Source organism: Saccopteryx leptura, chromosome 3 (genome assembly GCF_036850995.1).
Source record: "Saccopteryx leptura isolate mSacLep1 chromosome 3, mSacLep1_pri_phased_curated, whole genome shotgun sequence".
Classification (NCBI taxonomy): domain Eukaryota; kingdom Metazoa; phylum Chordata; class Mammalia; order Chiroptera; family Emballonuridae; genus Saccopteryx; species Saccopteryx leptura.
The window spans coordinates 159370700-159393796 of NC_089505.1; the positions used below are offsets into that span (position 1 = coordinate 159370700).

Genomic DNA, 23097 nt, shown 5'->3' on the forward strand with positions numbered 1-23097 from the left:
CCTGGGGGCAGATTCCAGCTCATCATAGAGTAGAAGTTTCTAATCACTAGACTAGAGCTTCAGCAAAGAAATGAGATGCCTGGTGAGAAGTAAATTCTAGGAGTTCAGAGGCTATTATAATGATAATCATACCTTTATATTGTTAAGGTATTTAACATTTATAAAGTGCTTTGGTGAATGTTCTCTCATTTTGAGTTTAGTCTGGGGTGACCCAGCCTGGGACAAATTGGTCACACTAGTTTAGCGCTTTCTGCATCTGCGATGAAGTATTGCGGGCAATATCATTATCCTCACTTGATGCAGAAGTCCTGAACATGTAGCCACTGGTCCAGCAGTATGAGCATCACCTAGGAGTTTGTTAGATATGCAACTTCTTGGCCTCACCCTAGACCTACAGAGTCAGAAGCTTTGAGGGTGGGTCCAGCGACATGCATTCTAACAAGCTTCCATGTGATTCTGATAACACAATATTGAGTACTACTGACTTAAACAGTTAGAAGCAGAAAGTCATGAAAATCAGGTGGTTCATTCAAGGTCATTATTGCTAGTAGTGTCTGAGATTTCAAGTACAGATTTACTAACTTAAAGTAAGGCCATTGGCTTTCTGTTATCCAACAGAAGAGATTTTGAATGGTGGGAAAGTTGAATTGATTGGCCTCTAAGTTTCCATTTCTAATCGAAGACTTCAGGAAATCCAGGCCTCGGGAACAAGGGCAGACACTGCCTGCGCCAGCACCAGGCCCTAGCGCATGCTCCTACCAGGTAGCCTCAAAGTCCACGTCTCTGCCCTGCTGGTAGCGCCACTTGCAGTACACTTGGGTGGCGAAGCACCGGTCCTTCACCTCAGGGAGGGTGGTAAACTGGTCCTTAATGAATCCTTCAAATCCAGACTGGGTCGTTTTCAAGACCTTGAGGTCTTTGATTCCAGAATGAATGACTGGAGGTCCTGTTTCAAGTAAAAGATAGGAGGGGTCATAAACAAGACAGTGCCTCCTGACTGACACCTAGCCCCGAGGACCTTGGCCATTCAAATGTGGCACACCGAGCTCGTACAGAGAACTGCGTCACTGCCCATGTGTTCTGTCTCCCCCAGTCCTCTGAAGTCCAAATGAGGAGGATGGTGTGTCTTCCCCTCCATCTGGATTTCATGACTCCATGCCCTCTTCTGCTCTTGGAGAAATGAATGTCAGAGATTAAATCTCCATGTTGTGTTGAAGCCAACCAAAATGGATGTGTTCCTCTCAGATGCATGTAGGGTTGTCTCCCAGGCCAAATGCCTTCCACTTTCTCAGTTGCATCTCATTCAACAAACAATCGTGCTGAAATAACTTAATAAGCTCCTACAGAGCAGTTTTGCCTGTTGCTGTGACCCTCTTTATGGGGGTAGTCTTCATGTTAATTGCCTATACTGACTTATGACTCTAATCACCACTAGACCCTCGGTTCCCTTATTGTTATGAACTCAACAAAACCAAACAACATCATGAATGGACAACAGCGTAAGCCTGACTGAGCCTGAATGGAGATTGGGAAGATGAGGCTGAAGACACGCAAGGCCTAAGGGAATGCCCATGAAGGCTCTTGTTTTCTGGCTGAAGCAAAAGAGACAGAGTTGGTTCAAGAGCACCTAGGGGAGAGGGCAGAGATGAACACAATGGAAGGGATGATGGGGCTCTCCTGCAGCCCCTGATGTCATCTCATGAGGTGAATGGGGGAGGTGAGGGCTGATAGGCATAATCTGAATAATCTGTTTGCTTGTGTACCAGGTGATTTTAGTTCAGGGCCCAGGTGGCAGGTAGAGCACACAGTTAGTGAGGGGACAATTGTCTTTTTCTTTTTCTATGTGGGATACATGGTAGCTCCAACAGTTTGGTGAAGGCTGAAGAGAACATGGCATCAGATGACACACTGAGAAGCCCCAGGGCACAGTGCTCTGTGGAGAACACCATTCTTTCTAAGCAGCAGCGAGAACTGGCAAAGCCAAAGCTGAGAAGAGCCAGTGAGGCAGAAGCTGTACTGTACCCAGTGGGTGCCAACTTCTCCCTGAACACATGAGACTGACCCTCAGGCTGTCAAAGGCAGGAGAGTTTGGCTGGAGAGGCCCAGAGGTTTTGTAAGGAGAGAGTTACAAGACCAGGAAAACTCAGGAATTAATATCCCTGTGGTCTGAATTATATGTGAAGGCTGGTGAGGCTGGACATTCAGGGGGCACTTGGGTACCCCCACACACACACTAGCACAGTGCCATGGCAGGATGACTAAGGTCACCTGTTTTCAGTCTTGAAATTAGTTCTTATTAATATCTAACTTTTCTGGCCTGTGTAGTATATAAATCAAGGACTGGAGTTGTCTGGCATCACTATGTTGTACATGATCTTAGTTGAAGAATAAAAATGTAACTCATGATCTTCAATTACAATCCAGGGCAGCTCTTAATAATCCAATGGTTCACATCATAGGAGTGGTTTCAATCGCTGTAGTTAGTTCAGGAGCTGTGGAGTTTCAGAAGTAGATAAACAGTGACTATATTTTGATATTATTCCGGCCATGTGTGCATCTACCAGAGAGAGCAATGGCCAGTGGTTAGTGGTGGATCTGCTGATTAAAAATGTACTGATTAAATAAGATGTTCTGGCCGGAGTGGTACAAGAGAATGTGGTAAAACTCAAAATGGTATCGTTTAATGTTCCAAAATTCTTATTGAAAGCTATATCTGCAGAAGAATCAGAAGGGAAAAAGAAACCAGCAATGCTTAAATACTTTCAAGTTGGCAGGGTTCTTCAGATTCTAGCTGTATGAAGACATGGTTCTGAAAAATCGGCATTTCTAAATGCAATGTGGAGCCGACCCAAGTGAGTCTAAGTCTCCAATCTGAGAGAATTGTAGAAGTAATCAGTATCTGTTGAATGAATGAATGAGTGAATGCAGCAAGATTGATTTACATCAACAGATGAGTTTCTCACAATTACGTCTCTCCTACATAGTTCTCCTTCATCAGTCTTTTCCATTGCCCTTATTGATTACCCTGACCCACAGCTCTAATACGTAGTGTGGCAAGGGGAGAGGAGGCAGCGATCAGCATTAGTAAGAACGTCTTGACTACCAGCATGAAGTTAGTTATCTATTATCTTTTTTGGTCTTTATCTTTCTTAATTCTCAAAACACTATTATGTAAATATTTTTATACAGGGGACTTTAATCATTTGCCCATTATCACATGAGTAAGAATTGGCAGAGGTAGAGTTTGAAATCAGTACCCCATTGTAAGATTCCATGCTATTCTTTCTCCTTTTTGGATTCCTCCCATTCACACAATGGGGAAAGTTAAAGCTTTCTCCTTCCTTTAACTCTCCCCATTTCTTTACAATAAGAGGCCTTTCCAGGAGATAAAAAAGTTGTCACTTGCCACTCTGTAGTGTGCTTTGGGGGCCTCAGATAGAGCCCCAAGACTGAAAAATACCATCTCCATTGTTCTGAAATGGAAATTAAAACATCACTTTTAAAGGTAGCCTCTATGTGTCTTGAAAACTTTTTATTTTTTAACAATGTCCTGTTGAAATACAAAGACCCCTTAAAAGACTGATTCCTTAAACTTTTATAAACTAATACCATAATCTATTTCCAACAATAATCCCTTCTAAAAAAATCCTATGGAAATGAAAAGTGAATTGGCAATCCAGAGGAGGATTCAAACAAGTAGCAGGAATCCTTGAAGTGTGATAAGAGAAGGTGAAGGAGAAACACCAGCGAACTTGACCTATTTTATCTTTTCCTAGACAGCTGGCCTTGATTGCCAGTGTCCATGTAAGCCAGAAAAGACTTTAACTCCTCCAATCGCCTTCATCCTAAAAGGATTCCTGGACACACTGTTGCCTAATGGTTGAACACACAGCCTTAGGCCTTGTATTCCCTAAATTCAAATCTCAGCACTTTCCACGCCTCTCCTTTCCAATTTATGAGCTCTATTCCCCTGAGAAAATTACTTAACCTCTCTCTACCTTGATTTTCTCACCTGTCAAATGGAGATAATGGCCATATCTATTTCCTAGACTAGATAGATGTCTAAGACAATACACATAAAGGACTTAGCAGAATGGCCTCCCCATAGAAAATGCTCTATAAAGGTTTTTATAATTTTGCTATAACTGGCTTTTTCGTAGAACTCCAGCCACCTGTAAACATTTTCCATGTTTTACAGAGGCTTCCTGGGTTCTGAAACTACTGATGTACCATCCTGATCCACCTCAAGCCCCACGGATGAGATTATTGATCTCCCAGGAGTGTCACTCCTGCCAGGCCACTTTGCAATGATCTACTTTCTTGCTAGAATCCGAAAATGGAGAAAGCAGTGCATTTTCCAATGTATTTTGGCCTCAGTTTCACACAGAATAAAATGTCTCATATTCCCAAAGACAGTTCAGTAATTGTCAGTTTGGGCAGAATGCGAACCATCTCTTCTGGGGCACTCATCATTCTGTGAACAAAAACAACATGAAACCTATTCTCTTTGACTGTGAAATATTTTTTCCTTGGCACACATTAGACTCTGGATGAAATCGGAGAGCTTATTTTATCTCCTCTGTTGGCAGAGCCCCAGCTTTCTGAACACTGGTAAGAACCCGAGCCTTTCAAATTCATGGGCCCATCAACTAAAAATATGATGCCTCACACACTCTAAAAAAGATTCCAGTGTAAATGAACTAGAAATAATTCAACCAAAAAGACTGTCCTTTCTAGGTTACTTTCATTAAACCACTTAATCAGCTTTTTTTTCTTTGCCTTTCTGCCGTGGTTATGAAGTAACGCAAAAAGAAGATTTTCGCATTTCACTTTGCTAGAATATAATCTTTCCTAGCGCTTAGTGTCCTCCTACACACTGAACAGATTGTGGTTTATCTCTCAGAGCAGCATACACCTCGCCCTTTAGTTCTTTAAGGGAAAGAAACTCGCTGCAAATTAATAGAAAAGCCCAATTCTTTACCTACGCGTCAGGTGTCACGAGGTACAAAGCTTTACTGAGCCAAGACAAAAAATCCTGTCATGAAAAGGATAATTGCTTCTACATTTAACACCCCCAAAAAAGGACACAAATAGCTAAAAGCAGAATATTTTAAAACGATATTAAATCATTCTCATAGAAAACCTCAAATTTGCTAAGTGCTAGAAAAAGTGAAGATCAATTAAATATCATTTGCCTTTGAGAGTCCATTTAGCTCATGCAGGGGGAGTGGGAGCTCCCTCTGTGCAATTCTGGGTAGGGAGAGGTGACGTCATCCAGAAGGAAGGAAGTTCACCGTGCTTTTGTACAAGTAGGGGAAAATCAAGATAATTTTCAAAGACCTTGGGTTTACCAAGGACTCTTCTTTTGGGGGAAATGAAGAGCGTTTTGGTGTTGATATCTAAAGGACATAAAGGGTCTTCTTGACAGTGGTCATCTCTGTCCTGGGTCTCCCACTTCTACAGTCTGCCCAGCTTGATAACTTTTAAATCTGTTCTCCAGGACTTCCCTTTCATCATTCCTCCCTTAAAACTATCCTCCTACTCCCACTGGTGTCCCTGTGAGTAGATTTTTTTTCCACCATGAAAATACAGTCTCTCTTAGATGAGAACTTATCTTCATTTCCCAATCCATGGCTTAGCTGTGAATTTTTATAATTAGTGTCAGTCTGGGAGAAATTTGATGAGTTATAATTCAAACAGTGCAGAGGCTGGGGCCCAGTAAAGTTCAAATTAGTAACTCCACCGTCCCAGTGACTTCAAGGCTTGGCTAAGCTTCTAGTTCACAGAGAGCCATGAAAGAGAGAGTTTGGAATATCCAGGTCCCATATAACACTTATACCAACAGCCTGCGTCACACATGCAGAGCCTAGCTCTCCTGTCAGAGTTTGGGAAGTCATAAACATAATAGTTCTCATCCTATGGGTGAACAAATTTCTTTCTCGCTTCCAGATTATCTTACAGAACTATCAGAGTTTGAGACAGCTAAAAGTACACTAAATGATGCAATGGGAGTTTTACAGCAATTTTCAGGGCCTAAAATGGTGCTTGAGATTCAGTAGGCTTTTTATAAATGTTTACTCAATTGATAAGAATGAATCCAATCCACTAGGAGAAACCCAGTTATATATATATATTGCTGGGAAAAGTCCCTTTGGGGAGTTGCAGGGCTGAATGTGTGACTAAGTGCATGTTTTTGAAGGGGCAGAATTCTCACCAACCTAGTAAGCCCCCCACCAAAAGCCTTACTTAGAGGTTTGTGATGACAGCCTTCACCCTGTGGCTTGATATTGTGTGTGTGTGTGTGTGTGTGTGTGTGTGTGTGTGTGTGTGTGTGTGTGTAAAGTAATGATTATTTTCTTCAGTTAAGCCTAGACAAGGGCATTCCTTACAACAATATTTGTATATTGATTTAACTCATAGTTTCAACTCTTAGATAATAAGCAAATGAAGAATTAAACTTTGCTATCCAAAGAGTATAGATCGTCACTCTCTAAGAAGATACAGAGTACAAATGTCATCTTCATACACACAACCCTGGAAGATGTGCACTCTCACATGTGTGCTGTGCACATACATACTGCCTATCCTCAAGGCAACAGATGCCATACCCTAATCCCTACCAGCCCCACAGGATGTCAGAGGGACGCTGGATTCTGGATGAGCCAAGCTGGAGCTTCTGGGAACACTGCCACAATGACGGCAATACCCTGAAGTTTTGTGGCTTTCTGCAGAAAGAGAGAGCTTTGGCCTCATTATGGTGACTAGTTTTCCACTCTACAGCAGCCAGGTGACTACAATTCAGGCAGATGATGACTCCTGGAAATTCCTGGAAAGAACAAGGGTGTAAAGAACAGCCTGTTTTCTTCTTATGACCAGGAGAGTCCTGTGCTTGGCCACTCCACTTCACCTCCAGGGCTCCGCTAAAATATTCTTGTGAAATTCACCAAAGACCTATTTGCCAAACGGCACAGTTTCTCTTTGATCTTCTTTTAACCCACACTTCTTAACCTTCTTGTGGCAGAGACTGTTAACTGTTCACTAAATCTATTTCCTCTTCCTCCTGGCTAAACTACATTTCCCAATCTCCCTTATTGTTAGGTGAGGCTGTGTGATTGGGTTCTCTCTAGGAGAAGTGCTGTGTGCTACTTTCAAGCCTGCTGTTGTTGTAATTATGTTCCACAGTTAATTTTTAAATTTCTTGGTAAGTAGAAAGAACTATGGAATTATTATTGCTATTTTAAGTGAGGTTTATTTTTATAGTAATAATACTGGTAGTTTTAAAATTATGCAAATATAACATCAGAGAAACTTAATTGTAATTCAGTAGATATTTTCTGTAAGGTTATTAAAATTAAAGCACAGCATGATACTAAAAGTACTGGTCAGAAAGTTAAGAGATTTGCTTTTTTTGTCAGCCTGGGCCATTTTTTCCCCCTTACCTCAAAACCAGGTAATAAAAATTATCTACTTCATTTAATTCTCAGATTTGTTGCAAAAAGCATTATTTCATTTTTATGTTTTAAAGATCAAAAGTAGATTGTGGCCCTGGCCGGTTGGCTCAGCGGTAGAGCGTTGGCCCGGTGTATGGAAGTCCTCCTCTCTCTCTCTCTCTCTCTCTCTCTCTCTCTCTTCCCCTCATGCAGCTAAAGCTCCATTGGAGCAAACTTGGCCTGGGGCGCTGAGGATGGCTCCGGTTGCAGCAGAGCAATGCCCCAGATACGCAGAGCATTGCCCCCTGGTGGGTATGCTAGGTGGATCCCGGTGGGCGCATGCTGGAGTCTGTCTGTCTGCCATCCCGCCCCCCACCCTTACCCACCCACCCCCACTCCTACACCCCCTGCTTCTCACTTAGGAAAAATACAAAAAAAGTAGATTTTTAAAAAAATATAATCCAAAGTCACTGATGTATTATAGAATCATACACCTGAAACCTATATAATTTTATTAACCAATGTCTCCCTAATAAATTCAATAAAAAATAAACATTTTTTTAAAAGTCACAATGCTCATTTCCATCTCATATTTAAAAGCCTTCAAAATTCTCTACGGTTTTCCTTGGTGTTAATAAACAGAGTAGTTTAGAATAAAAAAAAAAAACACTGAAATTGCTATGACAGAATCAAAGCATGACAAATATTTTCTCACCGTTCCTCATCTGTTCAACGTCACAGAAGTGCGTTCCAGTCGGAGTGTGAATAAATGCGTGGACATGCTTAACTCCGTTCTGAAAATTAGAATAAAACATTGTTTCCAGTAAAATGTTGGCATATGTCATAAAGCCAGTTTCTTTCATGAAACTAAGAGCATAAATAAATGAAGTAACCTTTTCAAACCGCTTCCAAGGGACTTCCTCCATGTAGACTTGCGCTCTGACGACGTGATTAAAAGCAGAAAGGAAATGTTCACAGATATTCACAGCAAAAGTTTCTATGTTCTTGATCTGTAAAAAAAAAAAGAATGCTAGTGAGCTAGTGATCAGAAGCACCCCATTTAAAATTAATTTTAATATCCATAGAGTTCTCTTTCCTGATCAAGTGCTTTCTAGAGTCAGAGAAACATGGATTTAGAAAGACTCTTGAGAGACAAATTGGCAGTTATTTCACATTTTCACAAGGACTCCTAAGTGTTATTAATAAATCATCAACACTGAATGAGACTATCCTGTTTTAAAAAGAAACCTGCTTTGTTGGAGATGTGTCAATCAGTGGATTAGCAAAAAGGAACTTCCGTTCAGATGCCCGTCACAGTGAGCTCAGTTGACACCTATAGTCACCCACACTGACCACGGCACTACAGTATACTCCAAAACACACTGGCCTCTTTATGAGCTTGGCAAAGAGGCCTCCTGGTTTTCCAAGGGAAAATGTTAATGAAGGGCCATGTCAGTTTTCTGCCTTGCAAACAGGCCTTCCGCTGACCATCTTCCACTCCCCCCCCCCCCCCAATGCTGTTTCCTACTTCCACACAAATTCTTCATATTAATCTCTAGGCAATGTTTTATGGCACTATCATAGTCTACATATTATGGTTTTGCCTATAATTAACATGAACTATTTGTAGAGGTTTTCCCAGGATAGTTCTGATATTATGAAACCCATTATACCTGTTGTCCCAGAATAACTAGTAATGGGATCCTATTCTACTCTCAGGAGTGTCTTGGTTTGGAAAACGAAAGCACTAATTTGAAAAGATATGTGCACCCCTGTTTCTTGCAGCATTATTACAGTAGCCAAGATGTGAAAATAGCCTAAATATCCATCAATGGACGAATGGATAAAGAAAATGTGAGATATATATATATATCATACACACACACATACAAACATACACCTATATATACATAATAGAGTATTATTCTGCCATTTGCAGCAACATGGATGGAACTTGAGGGCATTATGCTAAGCAAAGTAAGTCAAATGAAGAAAGACAAATGCTGTATAATCTCATTTATATGAAGAATCTAAAACAAAGAAATAAAACCAAGCTCATAAATGCAGAGAACAGATTGGTGGTTGCCAGAGGTGAGGGGTGAGGAATGAACAAAATGGAGTCAAATGAATAAAGGAAGTCAAAGGTATAAACTTCCAGTTATAAATAGGTCATGGGGATGAAAGGTGCAGCATGGAGACTGCAGTTAATAAGACTATATTGCATATTTGAAAGTGGCTAAGAAAGAAATTCTTAAAAGTTATCACTAGAAAAAAAATTCTGAAACTATATATGGTGACTGTGTTCACTAGACTTACTGATTATTTCACAGTATATACAAATATCAAATCATTATGCTATACACCTGAAACTAATACAATGTTGTATGTCAACTAGACCCCAATTAAAAAATAAGAAAAAACTTCTGGTTTGGATAAAATGTTATATGGTAATTCTATCTAAAATGAATGAATTTAAATAGTTTTTAAAGATTTATTCATTGATTTTACAAAGGGGGAGGAGTGAGAAATATCAACTCATAGTTGTTTCACTTTAGTTTTTCATTGTTTGCTTCTTGCTTGTTGTATGTGCCTAACAGGGCAAGCCCAGGCCCTTGAACTGGTGCCCGCAGCCTTCCAGGTTGATGCTCTATCCACTGGGCCCCCACAGGCCAAGCTCAATAGTTTCTAACAACCAGATTCATTCCGTCACTTTTCTGTACCTCCCACACGGTACAGAAAATTTAAGAAACTGTGTTACCCAGCTCTCTTTTTTAGTGTAGTACAAAAACCTATTTTCAATTTATTTTTTTTAAGAGAGCAATGCCTCTTTCCATGTCTGTGCTTGCGGGGCTGTTCTCATGAGCCAGAGAGAGGTTCAGGGTGGAGATATGCTTTGCAGGACTCATATTTCAATGAGTTTGTTCATTTTGTGGGTGTGGAGTTCATGCAAAGCATGAGGAAAGATTTCCAGTCTACAATTCATGTCTTTTTAAGCTTCTTGGCAAATAAAAAAATTATCTTGAATTGCTCAGAAATCTTCTGGTGGCCCAGCAGTTTTACTTATACTTAAAGAAACTCAAGGTAAAAGTGCTGAAATATCAGATTCTATCAGTTCCAAGGCCCTTTTGAAAACTTTAATTGCCACCATATATGGATGCTAAATGATCATGGATTTGGGAAAATTAGGAAGGATTAAGTTGAACAAACGAACTTAAAAATGTAACTTATACTTAAGATTTTCTTCTATAGTAGCACCAAGAAGAAAAATGCTATTTTTTTCTATAAATGCAAACCATATTAAGAGGAAAAATTAATAAGACTCAGAAAATGCAGCTCTGTCTCAGTGGATAGAGCATGGGCCCAGCATATGGACATCCTGGGTTTAATTCCCAGTCAGGGCACACAGGAGAAGCAATCATCTGCTTCTCTCTCCCTCTTTCTCCCCTTCTCTCCCTCTTCCTCTCCCACAGCCAGTGGCTCCATTGGATCAGACGTTAGCCCCTGGCACTGAGTATGGCTCTGTTGGTCTAAGTGCAATGGACTCAGGTGCTAAAAATAGGTCTGTACTCAAGCATCGGCTATAGATGGGGTTGCCAGGTGGATCCTGATAAGGGTGCATAGGGAATCTGTCTCTCTATCTCCCCGCCTCTCACATACACACACAAAAAGACCCCCAAAATGCATGACAGCATTGTTTAAATTTCTATTCTGAAACACTCTCAGGACCTCGATTTGCCAATGATCCTAATTAAGAGATAACTTAAAATTCTTTAATAGGATTTTCTACCTAAAATGTGTAGAGTTGAGATCCAAGAAAAGAGAACAAAGAAGTGAGTTTTAAAAGCAAACAAATGAACAAACAAAAAACAACCAAGCTTTTCTGTAAGGCTGGAAATTTCAGAATGGAAAAGAAAAAAATTTTAATAGCTTAAATGTAAAAATTGGGTTAAAAAGCAAAGGGAACTTGAAATAAGCAAATAATATTGTCATGTTATAGAATAGTGAATTCTGCAACAAGATTGGCAGCATCTAAGAAGAATAACACATACTCCTTTGAACTTTGCCAAGACATGAACTGTGTTCTTGATGGTGTCTGTAGGGATGATGTCTGAATTATCTCCATGTACATAATCCTTTTTGGAGCTCAGGGTAAGTTGCACTGAAGTTGCCACCTCTTTAATACTGTGATATTTTCCATCTCGCTGAATATGGAGAACTTTTACCATATCCTTCCCATAGCCAGTTCGGACAAACTCCACCTCATCATTCTGCAATGGAAATATAGTCATTTTATTGAAAAGGGTTAAATAAAAGCAAAAAGTCAACTGCAATTTTTTAAGCCTAATTTTATCATATATAGCAGGTCCTAAAATCATTTTGTTATACTGTTGATCAGATGTCATACTAACTTAACTCTTATTTATATCCATTAGCCTGTGGTAAAAATGGTTTCACAATAATGTTGTTTCACCATAGTTCCAAGAACCTATCAACATTAAGTGAGGGGTTTGCTATTACTATAAAAGGTGAGAATCAGATCATATCTTACTTTTGAAGAAGAATAAGAACTTGTATGGAGAAAAGAGAATCATAACTAACAGGTGAAACTGTAGCCAGGCCTCAAGACAGATGGGTAGATGGCTTTCTTGATGATAATAAGTAATAATAATAACTGTACCTCGTGAGCCAAACTACTCTGTTTTATTTAATCCCTGTTATAATTAACTCTTATAACAGCTCTGAGAACTAATACTATTCCCATTTTACAGAGGGAAAAACTGAGGTTCAAAGAGCTTAAGCAATTTGTCCTAGCACACATAGCTAAAGGATTCACACCTAGGTCTGTTGACTCCAGGTTGTGTACTCCTAACCACGATGTAAACTGCCTTACTTGTATAAAAAATTTTGACTATGTTAACCGGAAATAATTTTTTTTAGAGAGTGATATTCTGGAGAAAATGCTCTGTGATCAATAAAAACAATTTGAAAATAGCTTCTTCTCCTTGCTGCCAGGAAGAAGAGTAATTAGTGACAGGGTCCAGATTAACTTCGGAAGTGCAGAGCCAGGGCCATCTGGCTGCAGTGAAAGCTATGCTTTTAGCTAAGAGACACCTAATAAAAGCGTGGTGATTGATTCACTGGTACCCTTGTCCAAAGCGGGAGCTCTCGCTTGCAAATATGTCCATCTCTACTGCTAGGATCCACAAGACTTGTGCCTGGGCGTTATAGGTGTTTGAGAAAAGAGGCGGGAAGGAGAAGAAGAGGCAGGAAGGAGGGTCAGAAAAACTTATTTTATTTAACATTGAAATTGAACATTAAAATGGTAATGAAAAGGGGGACAAAAATAAACAAAAACCAATATTCAGTGAGAATCTGGGGAAAGGCACAGAGAAGGAATCTCACCTGCTAACCACACATGGGTGACATGCTCAGGTACGCCAAGGGCTGCCTAAAAATATGTTTGCATAAAAAAATCACCAGATGGGAATGTAAAGTAGTACAACCATTATGGAAGAAAGTATGGTGGTTCCTCAAAAAACTGAAAATAGAACTACCTTATGACCCAGCAATCCCTCTACTGGGTATATACCCCAAAAACTCAGAAACATTGATACGTAAAGACACATGCAGCCCCATGTTTATTGCAGCATTGTTCACAGTGGCCAGGACATAGAAACAACCAAAAAGCCCATCAATAGATGACTGGATAAAGAAGATGTGGCACATATACACTATGGAATACTACTCAGCCATAAGAAATGATGACATCGGAACATTTACAGCAAAATGGTGGGATCTTGATAACATGATACGAAGCGAAATAAGTAAATGAGAAAAAACCAGGAACTGTATTATTCCATACGTAGGTGGGACATAATAGTGAAACTAAGAGACATTGATAAGAGTGTGGTGGTTACAGGGGGGAGGGGGGAATGGGAGAGGGAAAGGGGGTGGGGAGGGGCACAAAGAAAACAAGATAGAAGGTGACAGAGGATAATCTGACTTTGGGTGGTGGGTATGCAACATAATTGAACGACAAGATAACCTGGACTTGTTATCTTTGAATATATGTATCCTGATTGATTGATGTCACCCCATTAAAAAAATAAAATTATTAAAAAAAAAAAATCACCAGATTCCATGGGGAAAAAATTTTAACTCCTAGCTAACATTTTGTATTCTTGAAATTATTGTAATGTTCTTAATGAAAGTGAGAAAACCTTGGAGACAGAGCTTAGTGGGGCATGCTGCTTACCCTAAAGGTTTGTGGTGTCTGCATTCCGTCCCTTCTCTGTGGGAGGGACATATTTAAGGGACAACTCTTGGAAGGGCCCCTCAAAAGCCTCTGACCCAATCTTTGGGGAACTCATTTTCAAGAAAAGGCTCAATAAGAACACAGGAAGAGCAGACTTAGGGATCCTAATAACTATAATAGTGACGGGGAAAGAGGCACTGTTGTTATGGCTTTGGAACCAGAGAAGGCCCACATGCTGCCCTGCTGCTTATAGCTTTGTGGCTTGCTCCAAATAATTTGATGTCTCTGAGCCTCACTTTTCCCATTTGTACCAATGGAGACAACCACCCTTTCTTGCAGGGTTGCTGGTGAGTGTGAAAGGCCTGGCTGGTTCAGTTCCTAGTACCCTGTGGTGTAGTGAGGTCGACCCCAACAATGGTGGTCACGCCAGACTTGGCTGTGGACGCAGCAGCGGAGAAACAAAGTAAGGGCACCGGTGTTTGGAGTGAAGAGCACTACTGGTAGCAGCAGGAGAAAGACTCTGGTGTGCCTTACACAACAAGAGATTCTACCTGGGGGAGAGAGGCACTTGGCTGGTTTGGGGCCCCAGAATGGTATGAGCCACGATTCAGAACCAAAGGTCTCTGAAATTATCCATTATCTCCAGTACACAGCAAGACTCAACAACTGTTATCCCTCAGTTCCCTCCACCGCCACAAACACTCAAGGTGCAGTAGCTTAGTCTGTGAAAGCAAGCGGTCCCTGTGTGACACGTACAAAGACTCGGTGACAGCCACGCTTCATATCCCAGCCCCGCTCATCTCTCCAGCTTCCTGTCTTACCACACCCTGTTGCAAACGGCTTCAGCGTCCTGAGCTGACTGTGCTCGCCCAGGCTCTGCAAGCTCTCCTGCCTGCGGCCTTTTGATCAGCCGTTCCTTCTTTCTTCAACAATCTTTCTCTTCCTTGCTACCCAACTGCCCACCTCTTCCCCTAACTTCTTCTAGTCGGCCTTCAAGTCTCGGATGTCACTTCTCTGCGGCAATCTGCCCCAGCCCTTCAGATCTGAAGTAGGTGCCTCTTCTACGTGCTCTCAGCGCAGGTTTTTCCTATCAGAGTCTTTATCAAATTGTATTGCAATGCCCTCATTTTATGTCTGATTTGTTCAGGAATGGTAAATTATGGAAGCAGGAACAATTTTTATCTTAGTTGTCATGGCAACCCCAGTGCTTAGCACAGTGCCTGGAACGTGAATAGGTGTTTAATAAATGTGTCGTGAATGAATGGGTGGTGCACCCCACCACCACCCCTTGTGTGATGACACAGAATAGTTCATAAAAATACTCCAAAAGAGTTCAATACAGAAAGAGCTGCTTCAGCTCAGACCCCGATCAGGAAGTTCCTTTTCCTGGGAAAGTGGGGAAGGCCCCTTCTTTCCACTGATCACCATAGCTTGGAGGCCACAGACACAGCCGGCTAGAGAATAAAGGCCCAGGAAGGGCGGAACTGTGTGTAGACAGAGTCAGCAATGCAGCACAAAGTGTACACACTGCTAACAAGACGGAGAGGTCAAGCGCGCCACACGCCAGAGGGTCCGTGCTCCTTAGCAAGCGCCTGACTAGGCCTTGGCACCTGAGCAAAGCTTGAGTAATCCGGTTTACTGACCTGTGAATCAGAGCAAAGGGACACAACCATCTGAGGGTGGAACAAATGGAACAAGAATGGTGTGGGACACCCAAGGGTCTCTCAGCAGGACCTGCCAAAATAGGTAATGGTCTGGACCACAACTGAGGTTGTTCCCTGCAACAGGCCTCCTCATTTCCAAAGTCAGAGACTTTGTCAGAAGTAAGTGCCAGAACCCTATTGTGCGTAATGCACAGTGTGGTGCAGAGATCCATGTCCAAGATCACTGCACAGTGAAACACAAAGGTCGCTCTAGTCTGGGGCATGGGGAGGGGGCCGAGAGCACGGCTCTAGGCCATGGACTCTGGCAGGCCTGTGTGAATCTTTGTTCTGCCACCTATTAGCTCTCTGAACGGAGGCAAATTTCTCCATCTATAAAGTGGGTTTAATAGTAGTGCTGACCTCTTGGCACTGCTGTGAGGATTACACAAGGAAAAACATAAAGTACTGTACTCAGAAAAGTGTCTGGCAAATATTATAGTAAGTGTTCAATAAATGTTAGCTATAATTATCATTGATAAACAATAATTCTATGTCAAATTTTGCATCAAAGTCTTTCTGGTTTCTGTTAGTGATAAATACCCAGACGGCACATCAATTCAGAGCTAGATGGCCAAAGCCAAAGACTGCTGCTGTGAGGAGGCCTGCTTCGGCCTCCATACTTTTGTGGTCCTTCCCAGGCTTGTGCGGCTTGCAGGCACAGTTACAAGAGGACTCTAAATTTTCTGTGCAATACTCTGGACAAAGTATCAGCAGGAGTAAATCTGTTCCTGGCTCTACACAAAGAAAATCCCCTTTTTGTAGATATGTTTTGAAATAGAAAGGGATAGAGAACCATTATTTGCCCGCAAGTAACGTTGGAGAAAACTTCAGAGATTTTAAATAAATCATATAAAAAGTTTCGCTTCTGTGATAAAATAGTGACTGTTCTCTTATTTCCAGGTCCTATTGAAAGGGATGTAGATTGTCGCAGGTCTAAGGGTTCTTAGCCTGGAGGCTGTTAACCTGACAAGGTCCAGTGGATGGATTTGAAGCAGAAAATGTTGGGAAAAATAAGAGAAAACTTTTACAAATTTAAATTTTAAAGTAACTAGAATTTTCTCTCAAGTCTTAGAAGAGCATCTCTACCCTTCATGACAGAGAGGAATACAGAAGTGCTAGCTAGTTAGGACCCATTGCCCGGTGTAAATACCAGCTCAGTTGCAGATAGATGGGAGAACTGTGCTGAATACAGCCTCTCTTGCTGTCTCTGAGGAGTTCTTTCAATTCTCTGCCCAGGCTTTTCCCTTGCCTGGATATTTTCTTGCATATTTGTGAACAAAAGAACTTCAGAGAAAAATGCTGGACTTACATAAGAAAAAGGAGCACTCCAGTGCATAAAGAGTCAACCTGGAATGCTGAGGTCGCTGGTTTGAAACCCGGGCTTGCCTGGTCAAGGCACAAGTTGATGCTTCCTACTCCTCCCTTCTTCTCTCTCTTTCTCACTCTCTCACACACACACTCTCTCTCTCCCCTCTAAAATGAATAAAATCTTTAAAAAAAGAGCACTCCAATGGACATCGTTAATATCACTTTGGTGAATTTTAACAATACGTAATGATAAGGACAATAATAATAAATAACAACCGTAGAGGCACTGGTATTTTTTTGGTTGCGTAGGATCTACTAAATGTCAGATGAAAAAATATTGATTCTAGGAGAAAATGTCATGTTGCTTTAGGCTGTAGAGTGGTTTATTTTTGCTATCAAAGGGGGATGTACCCTGAGTTATGTTCAAAGGGTGACTCTAAGGGATTTGTCAAAAGCAGATGTTTTAAGAACATCACAGTTTATACATATAAGATGGTAGAAAGAAACAGTGGCCCGTTACTTTAGGAAGACTCCATTTACACGTGCTCGGTGATTTCCATACCCCTGCCTATTACAGAGGGAGAGAGAGTCATTGCTGAAAGCCAGGGAAGTGCTGATATTCCTGACCACCTCTCCACCTCGCCAACAGCCTTGGGGCAGGGAATTGGAAAGGCCCTGAGGAGCCTCTGGAATTGGGGGCAGGAAACTTCACAACAAAGAAGTGATGAGGACCTCCAGAAAGGCTTACTAAATGCATACAATAAAAGACCTCCCTTGGCCTGACCTGTGGTGGTGCAGTGGATAAAGCGTCGGTCGCCGGTTCAAAACCCTGGGCCTGCCTGGTCAAGGCACATATGGGAGTTGATGCTTCCAGCTCCTCCCCCTTCTCTCTCTCTGTCTCGCTCCTCTCTCTCTCTCTCCTCTCTAAAAAAACGAATAAATAAAATTTAAAAAAATCTGTTAAAAAAAAAAGATCTCTCTTTTCTAATGTACAAATCTTGAAAATAAAACTAATAGTACCAACCATTTAGTGAGGGTTTGATATGTTTCAGAAAATTTGCATCTATTATTTCCTCTAATTCTTTACAAAAAAGAAAAAACAAAAACGAGTAAGTAGGCATATCATCCATATTAAACAAAGGAAGACGTTAGGGATAGGTAACCAGCCAAGTTCATAGTCACTAGGTGACAGAGGCAGGAGGAAAGCCCAACCCATTGGACTCTAGATGACATGCTCTTTCCCAATACGTCAGAGTCCCCACACCCCCCTATGGCAAGCGCTCCACTGATTAGGGACAGGGGAAAAAGCATACTGATCCCAACAGAAGGGGAGTAATGATCATGTTATTGCAGAAACCTATATTTCTACATAATTTTTAAATTTTCCACCCAATGAGACTTATGTTATCTATTCCTCACAAAAACCTTGTGATTTGGTGTGAAAGATGATGCTTCCTGCTCCTCCCCCCCCTTCTCTCTCACTCTCTCTCTCTAAAATCAATAAATAAAATCTTAAAAAAAAAAAAAAAAAGACTCCGTATTTTAAAAATAAACTAGCTCAGAGATGTTAAGTGAGCAGCCCAAAGTCACACAGCTGATAGGCAGACTGGTATAGTAGAGAGAGCCCTGCTGAGACTGAAAGGGTTAGTCTACTATACTATACCAGGCAGAACTTACCCAACGCTGAGAGATGCCCCCCACCCAACCATCACTTTTTCTAACACTTCATTTTTCTTTTTTAATTACAAGAAAATTCTAAGCTCAGATTCTGTTTATTGGAAGGATTTTAAACTGTGAAATAAGGGGAGAATGAAAACTCAGCTTCATTCAACAGGGCACTACGTTTGAATTGAACACTGACTTTTATCTGGCTAAGAACCATTGGGAAAATGAGTGAAGTTGGCTTATTTTGTGATCATCAGAAGCATATTACCAATGGACTGTTTCTAGTCCGACTGCAAGGACAGAGAAGTAGGTACAACATGGAAGGAAAAGGAAATAAGGGGGAAGGAAGCAGCATGTAATGACCATTAGTTATGTGCCAGAGGCTATGCACAAAGCTTCTCATTGAATCCTGATGGCGCTCTATGAAGGCACAGATCGTGAATTCCACCATAGAAAAGGAAGCTGATGTTCATGATGTTAAATAGTTTGGTAAAAAACCACATGGCTAATGAAAGTTGGGGGCAGGCATGGCACCCAGGTTTGCTTATTTTATTTTTTTTTCTTTTTCTTTTTTTTTTTTTTTTTTCTTCTATTTTTCTGAAGCTGGAAACAGGGAGAGACAGTCAGACAGACTCCCGCATGCGCCCGACCGGGATCCACCCGGCACGCCCACCAGGGGCGACGCTCTGCCCACCAGGGGGCGATGCTCTGCCCATCCTGGGCGTCGCCATATTGCGACCAGAGCCACTCTAGCGCCTGAGGCGGAGGCCACAGAGCCATCCCCAGCGCCCGGGCCATCTTTGCTCCAATGGAGCCTCGGCTGCGGGAGGGGAAGAGAGAGACAGAGAGGAAAGTGCGGTGGAGGGGTGGAGAAGCAAATGGGCGCTTCTCCTATGTGCCCTGGCCGGGAATCGAACCCGGGTCCTCCGCACACTAGGCCGACGCTCTACCACTGAGCCAACCGGCCAGGGCCTGCTTGATTATTTTAAATATATCCAGCTACTTCCTTGACATTCTAGTGAAGTTCTTTATAATGGGATTTTACCTACATAACCACATTTGTTTATTTCTTTGATTAGTTTTAATTCATTCTAAATTCACATAACCCTCAATAGAAGTTTCTCAAACCCTTTTTCATTCAATTCTTAATTCACTTATAATTATTTAGCTTCTTCTATGTAATAAGTACCATGGTAAGTTCTGGAGATACAATAGCAAACAAAATAGATACTGTTCTGCTCTGATAGAGATTACGCACTAGAACAAACTTTTTTCATACAAAATCAGAAAGTTAGTATTTTAGGCTTTGCTGGCTGTATGATCTCTGTTGCAACTACTCAGCTCTGCCATGATAGCATAAAGAAGCTATACATAATACATAAACAAATGTGTATAGCTCTTCATTTACAGAAACAGAGAGTGGGCCAGATTTGGCTAGTTGGCTGACCTCTGCTCTCTAAGGTGTCAGAAAAATAATCAAGTAATTAGAACACATTCTGATAATTACTTTAATTGAAAAAATACAATGAGCTTTGGGTCTGTGTTGCAGGGACACCGAAACTGGATTGAGAGAATTTAAGGATGGCTTCCAGGAGGAATTGGCATTCACTAAGCCACCTGAATAATGAGAAATTAACCTAATAAAATTTTTCTGGATCTCTTCCATTTACTGTATTTTTTGCTCCATAAGAGAAACTATTTTCCCCCAAAAGTGGAGGGGAAAATGCCCATGCATCTTATGGAGCGAATGTCCTTTTTTTTTTTTTTTTTTTTTTTTATAGCTGCTGCGGGTTCCCGGACAACTAAAAGAGTATTTGAACATTAAAGTCTCTTCTCATTTGTTAATAACAGTGCTAATGGTTGTTAATACTGCTGTTGAGTTTACATTGTTGATATATTATTGTGGTATATTTTATTAAATATTTTAACACACCATTTGGTTCTGAGTATTTTTTTTCTTATTTTCCTCCCCAAAATCCTAGGTACGTCTTACAGTCAGGTACATCTTATGGAGCGAAAAATATGGTATTTATTTTAACCACATCTCTAATGAACAGTTCTTTATTTTACAAATATCTGAGACTTTTTGCTTGTCTCATCCCATTTTCATCAAAATAATTCAAGTCTCCCCCCAACAAGTATATCAACATTTTTCTCAGTGTATCACGTTCTAGGTTTTACTCCATACATCAACAGTCTTGTATAAGTTTGAACAAAAAAAAAAGTTTAACTTAGATAAATTTTATGGTATGAAAACCATACCTAAAATGGCTATTGAAAATTAAATAAATAAATATAGCCTACAGCCTGACTCCTAGAAGTCTTCACAGGGTGACTAAACACTGATAAAGCCAGCACAACCAGGGTCTAGAAAAACAACTTTATCTCAATCTAAAAAAATTCTCACATTTGATTAAGCTTCCATAAACACAAACTCGCAGCCCAAAATCTAAAGTACACAAGGTAGCAAGGTATCATGAGAGAGAGAATTACAGAAATAACCAACAGCAAAGTGTGGCCTGCAAAGACTTCAGATATTGAAATTATCATACATAAAATAGAAAAATCATATACTTAATATTTTTACAGAAGTAAGTGAGAAGTTGAACTTATCTTCTTGAAATAGAGTGTAGCTTCTCTTGAGCAAGAAACAAGTGACCATAAAATGACCAAGTAAATTTGAGAAAGAACCCCACATACCTTCTAGAAATGTATTGAAATGTATTGATAAATGGATTAATAAACAGATTAAGTGCAGCTGAAGGAAGAATTCGTTATTTGGAAGAGATAGATTAAGTAATAGATTAATGTTGCCAAAAAGAGTACGAGAGAACTGGAAGACGGATCCAAGTAAAGAATCAAGGATTCATGCAGACATGCAGGAGATGGAATACTGATAGAGACATGAAACGTACTAGGAAGACATAATAGAGCAAATGTGGAAGAGGCATAAGTCCAAGAGATCAAGCCTGAGATTTTCTAGGGTTATTGGATAAACGAATGTAACCTTTCAACTATAAGAAGACCATTACCAACTGAAAAACTCTTCTTTGTTCTATACATTTAATCAAGCTACAATGAAGGGATTCTCTATTTATTTCTAGGGCTGATCATGTTGTGAAGCAGAGATGGTATTTTTACAATATTGTATTGCTTGGGCTTCAAAAGAAGGTAATATTACAAAAACCATTAAGTCCAGTTTGTATTTTCTCCATCCACTAAAATCAAAGTGTTGTGCTTCTGTCCATGACATTAATTTGTTGTTTTTAGTAAAAACTGGGACACACTGGAATCGAGGCTTTCGGATAATGTTGAAATTCCGGAAGCCCTTCAATATCCAGTACAATGTTGGACACCTAATGATTGCATAGGAAGGTTGTTGACTGACAATCGACATGTCACGTCAACAACAATGGGAGATAAGAAAACTTACTGAAAGCAACATCTGTTAGAAAGTAACCTAACAGCATTTTTCAAGACTTTGAAATAAAATTAGATTTGGCAAAAACCATCTTAATAGCAATGTACCCGAGCTCAACCAAAGGAAGAGCTCAAGTTGTAGTAAAAATAATCTTAGCTAACATTTGTAGATCATCTATTACTTGCTGGGCAACTGAAAACAATACGCTTATATTCTCCACATCCTCTAAGGGCATTATCACTGAATCCTAAACCTGGCATATTCAGATGTTACCATTGTAATACCAAAAAGTACCATGAAATAAATAAAATTAATTTTATTTTACTTTAACTTAGAAAAGTGAAAGTTTAAAAGAAAATGTTTTAAAATTGATGAAAAGGTTGGAGTTGTGAGATCTTTTTTTTTCCTGAATGCAATAATATAACAAAACAATAGCCACAGATGAATGGTCAGAAAAATGTTTCTTGGTTTACTAATTTGGTAAACCAAGGTTGTGAGTCTACCAGATATAACATAGCCTTGGCTTCAGGGCAGTGAGTCTCAAAGTTAGGGTATACCAGCATTACCAAAAACCTTGTAAAAAATGTAGATTCTTGAGCCTAACCAGAAGGATTCTAATTTAGCAGGTTTGAATTGAGGCCCAGAATTCTGCCTTTTTATAGGGGCCACACGAAAATGTGAATGGGTGGTCTGGACATCTTTCACAAAACTCTTTTTTAGAATAAATAGGACCCAAGCCCTCCCTTTCCTATGAGCCCCAAGAATGCTGAACAACTCCCATATAAACACAGAACTAATCCGATTTGCAAGGGCCCAGTTGGTCTGAATCCTTAAGTGGCTCTGAAATAGGTCCATGAGTTCAGAGACAAATCAGGGCCATAATGATTTCCAGATATGAGGTAAATTACTATTTAGTATAATAACATTTTTAATAATTGACATCAAAGCATCATGCACTTAAAGAAAATTTTTTTTCCTATGCCTAGCTATCCCTCCCCTCCTCTAAAAAGAGAAAGGTCTCACCTTCTTATAGTTGTTATGGTAATGGGCCATTTTCTCTTAGCCTTCAACTTCAGATTCAGTTTCAAAAGTGAAAAAAACTAGTTTGGGCAAAACAAATGTTTGTAACATTTTTTTATTTGACTTGAAGAGCGGTCAATATGTTTGCCTGATTGCATTACAGCCAATTGGACACCAGGGCCTCATTAAAGTACAACACCATGCTGAGTGGCTAAAACCAGGAGGTAGGGACCATATGTAAACATCTTTGGTAAAATACAACTAAATTTGCTCTTACTATGAAACAACCCTTTG

At 40.4% G+C, this 23097-nt stretch overlaps 2 protein-coding genes and 1 non-coding gene across 3 annotated transcripts in view; 1 reads left to right on the plus strand and 2 right to left on the minus strand.

Moving 5' to 3' along the window:
• SAMD13 (sterile alpha motif domain containing 13) overlaps window positions 1-17421 on the plus strand; it is a 91427-nt gene extending 74006 nt beyond the window's left edge. Inside the window, exon 4 of the mRNA XM_066376668.1 lies at window positions 17275-17421. Within this exon, the coding sequence (XP_066232765.1) occupies window positions 17275-17376 (102 nt within the window). The 3' untranslated portion in view covers window positions 17377-17421. The remainder of the gene's footprint in view (window positions 1-17274) is intronic.
• Window positions 1-22903, minus strand: part of LOC136400278 (uricase) — a 29849-nt gene extending 6946 nt beyond the window's left edge. Inside the window, exons 1-5 of the mRNA XM_066376664.1 lie at window positions 22807-22903; window positions 11480-11698; window positions 8324-8440; window positions 8146-8224; window positions 760-946 (exon numbers count right to left, since the gene is read on the minus strand). Coding sequence (XP_066232761.1) covers window positions 760-946; window positions 8146-8224; window positions 8324-8440; window positions 11480-11698; window positions 22807-22836 — 632 coding nt within the window. The 5' untranslated portion in view covers window positions 22837-22903. The remainder of the gene's footprint in view (window positions 1-759; window positions 947-8145; window positions 8225-8323; window positions 8441-11479; window positions 11699-22806) is intronic.
• On the minus strand, window positions 19259-19334 carry TRNAT-AGU (transfer RNA threonine (anticodon AGU)). The gene has a single exon. It is a non-coding gene; the product is annotated as a tRNA-Thr (tRNA).
• Window positions 22904-23097: the final 194 nt, after the last annotated feature.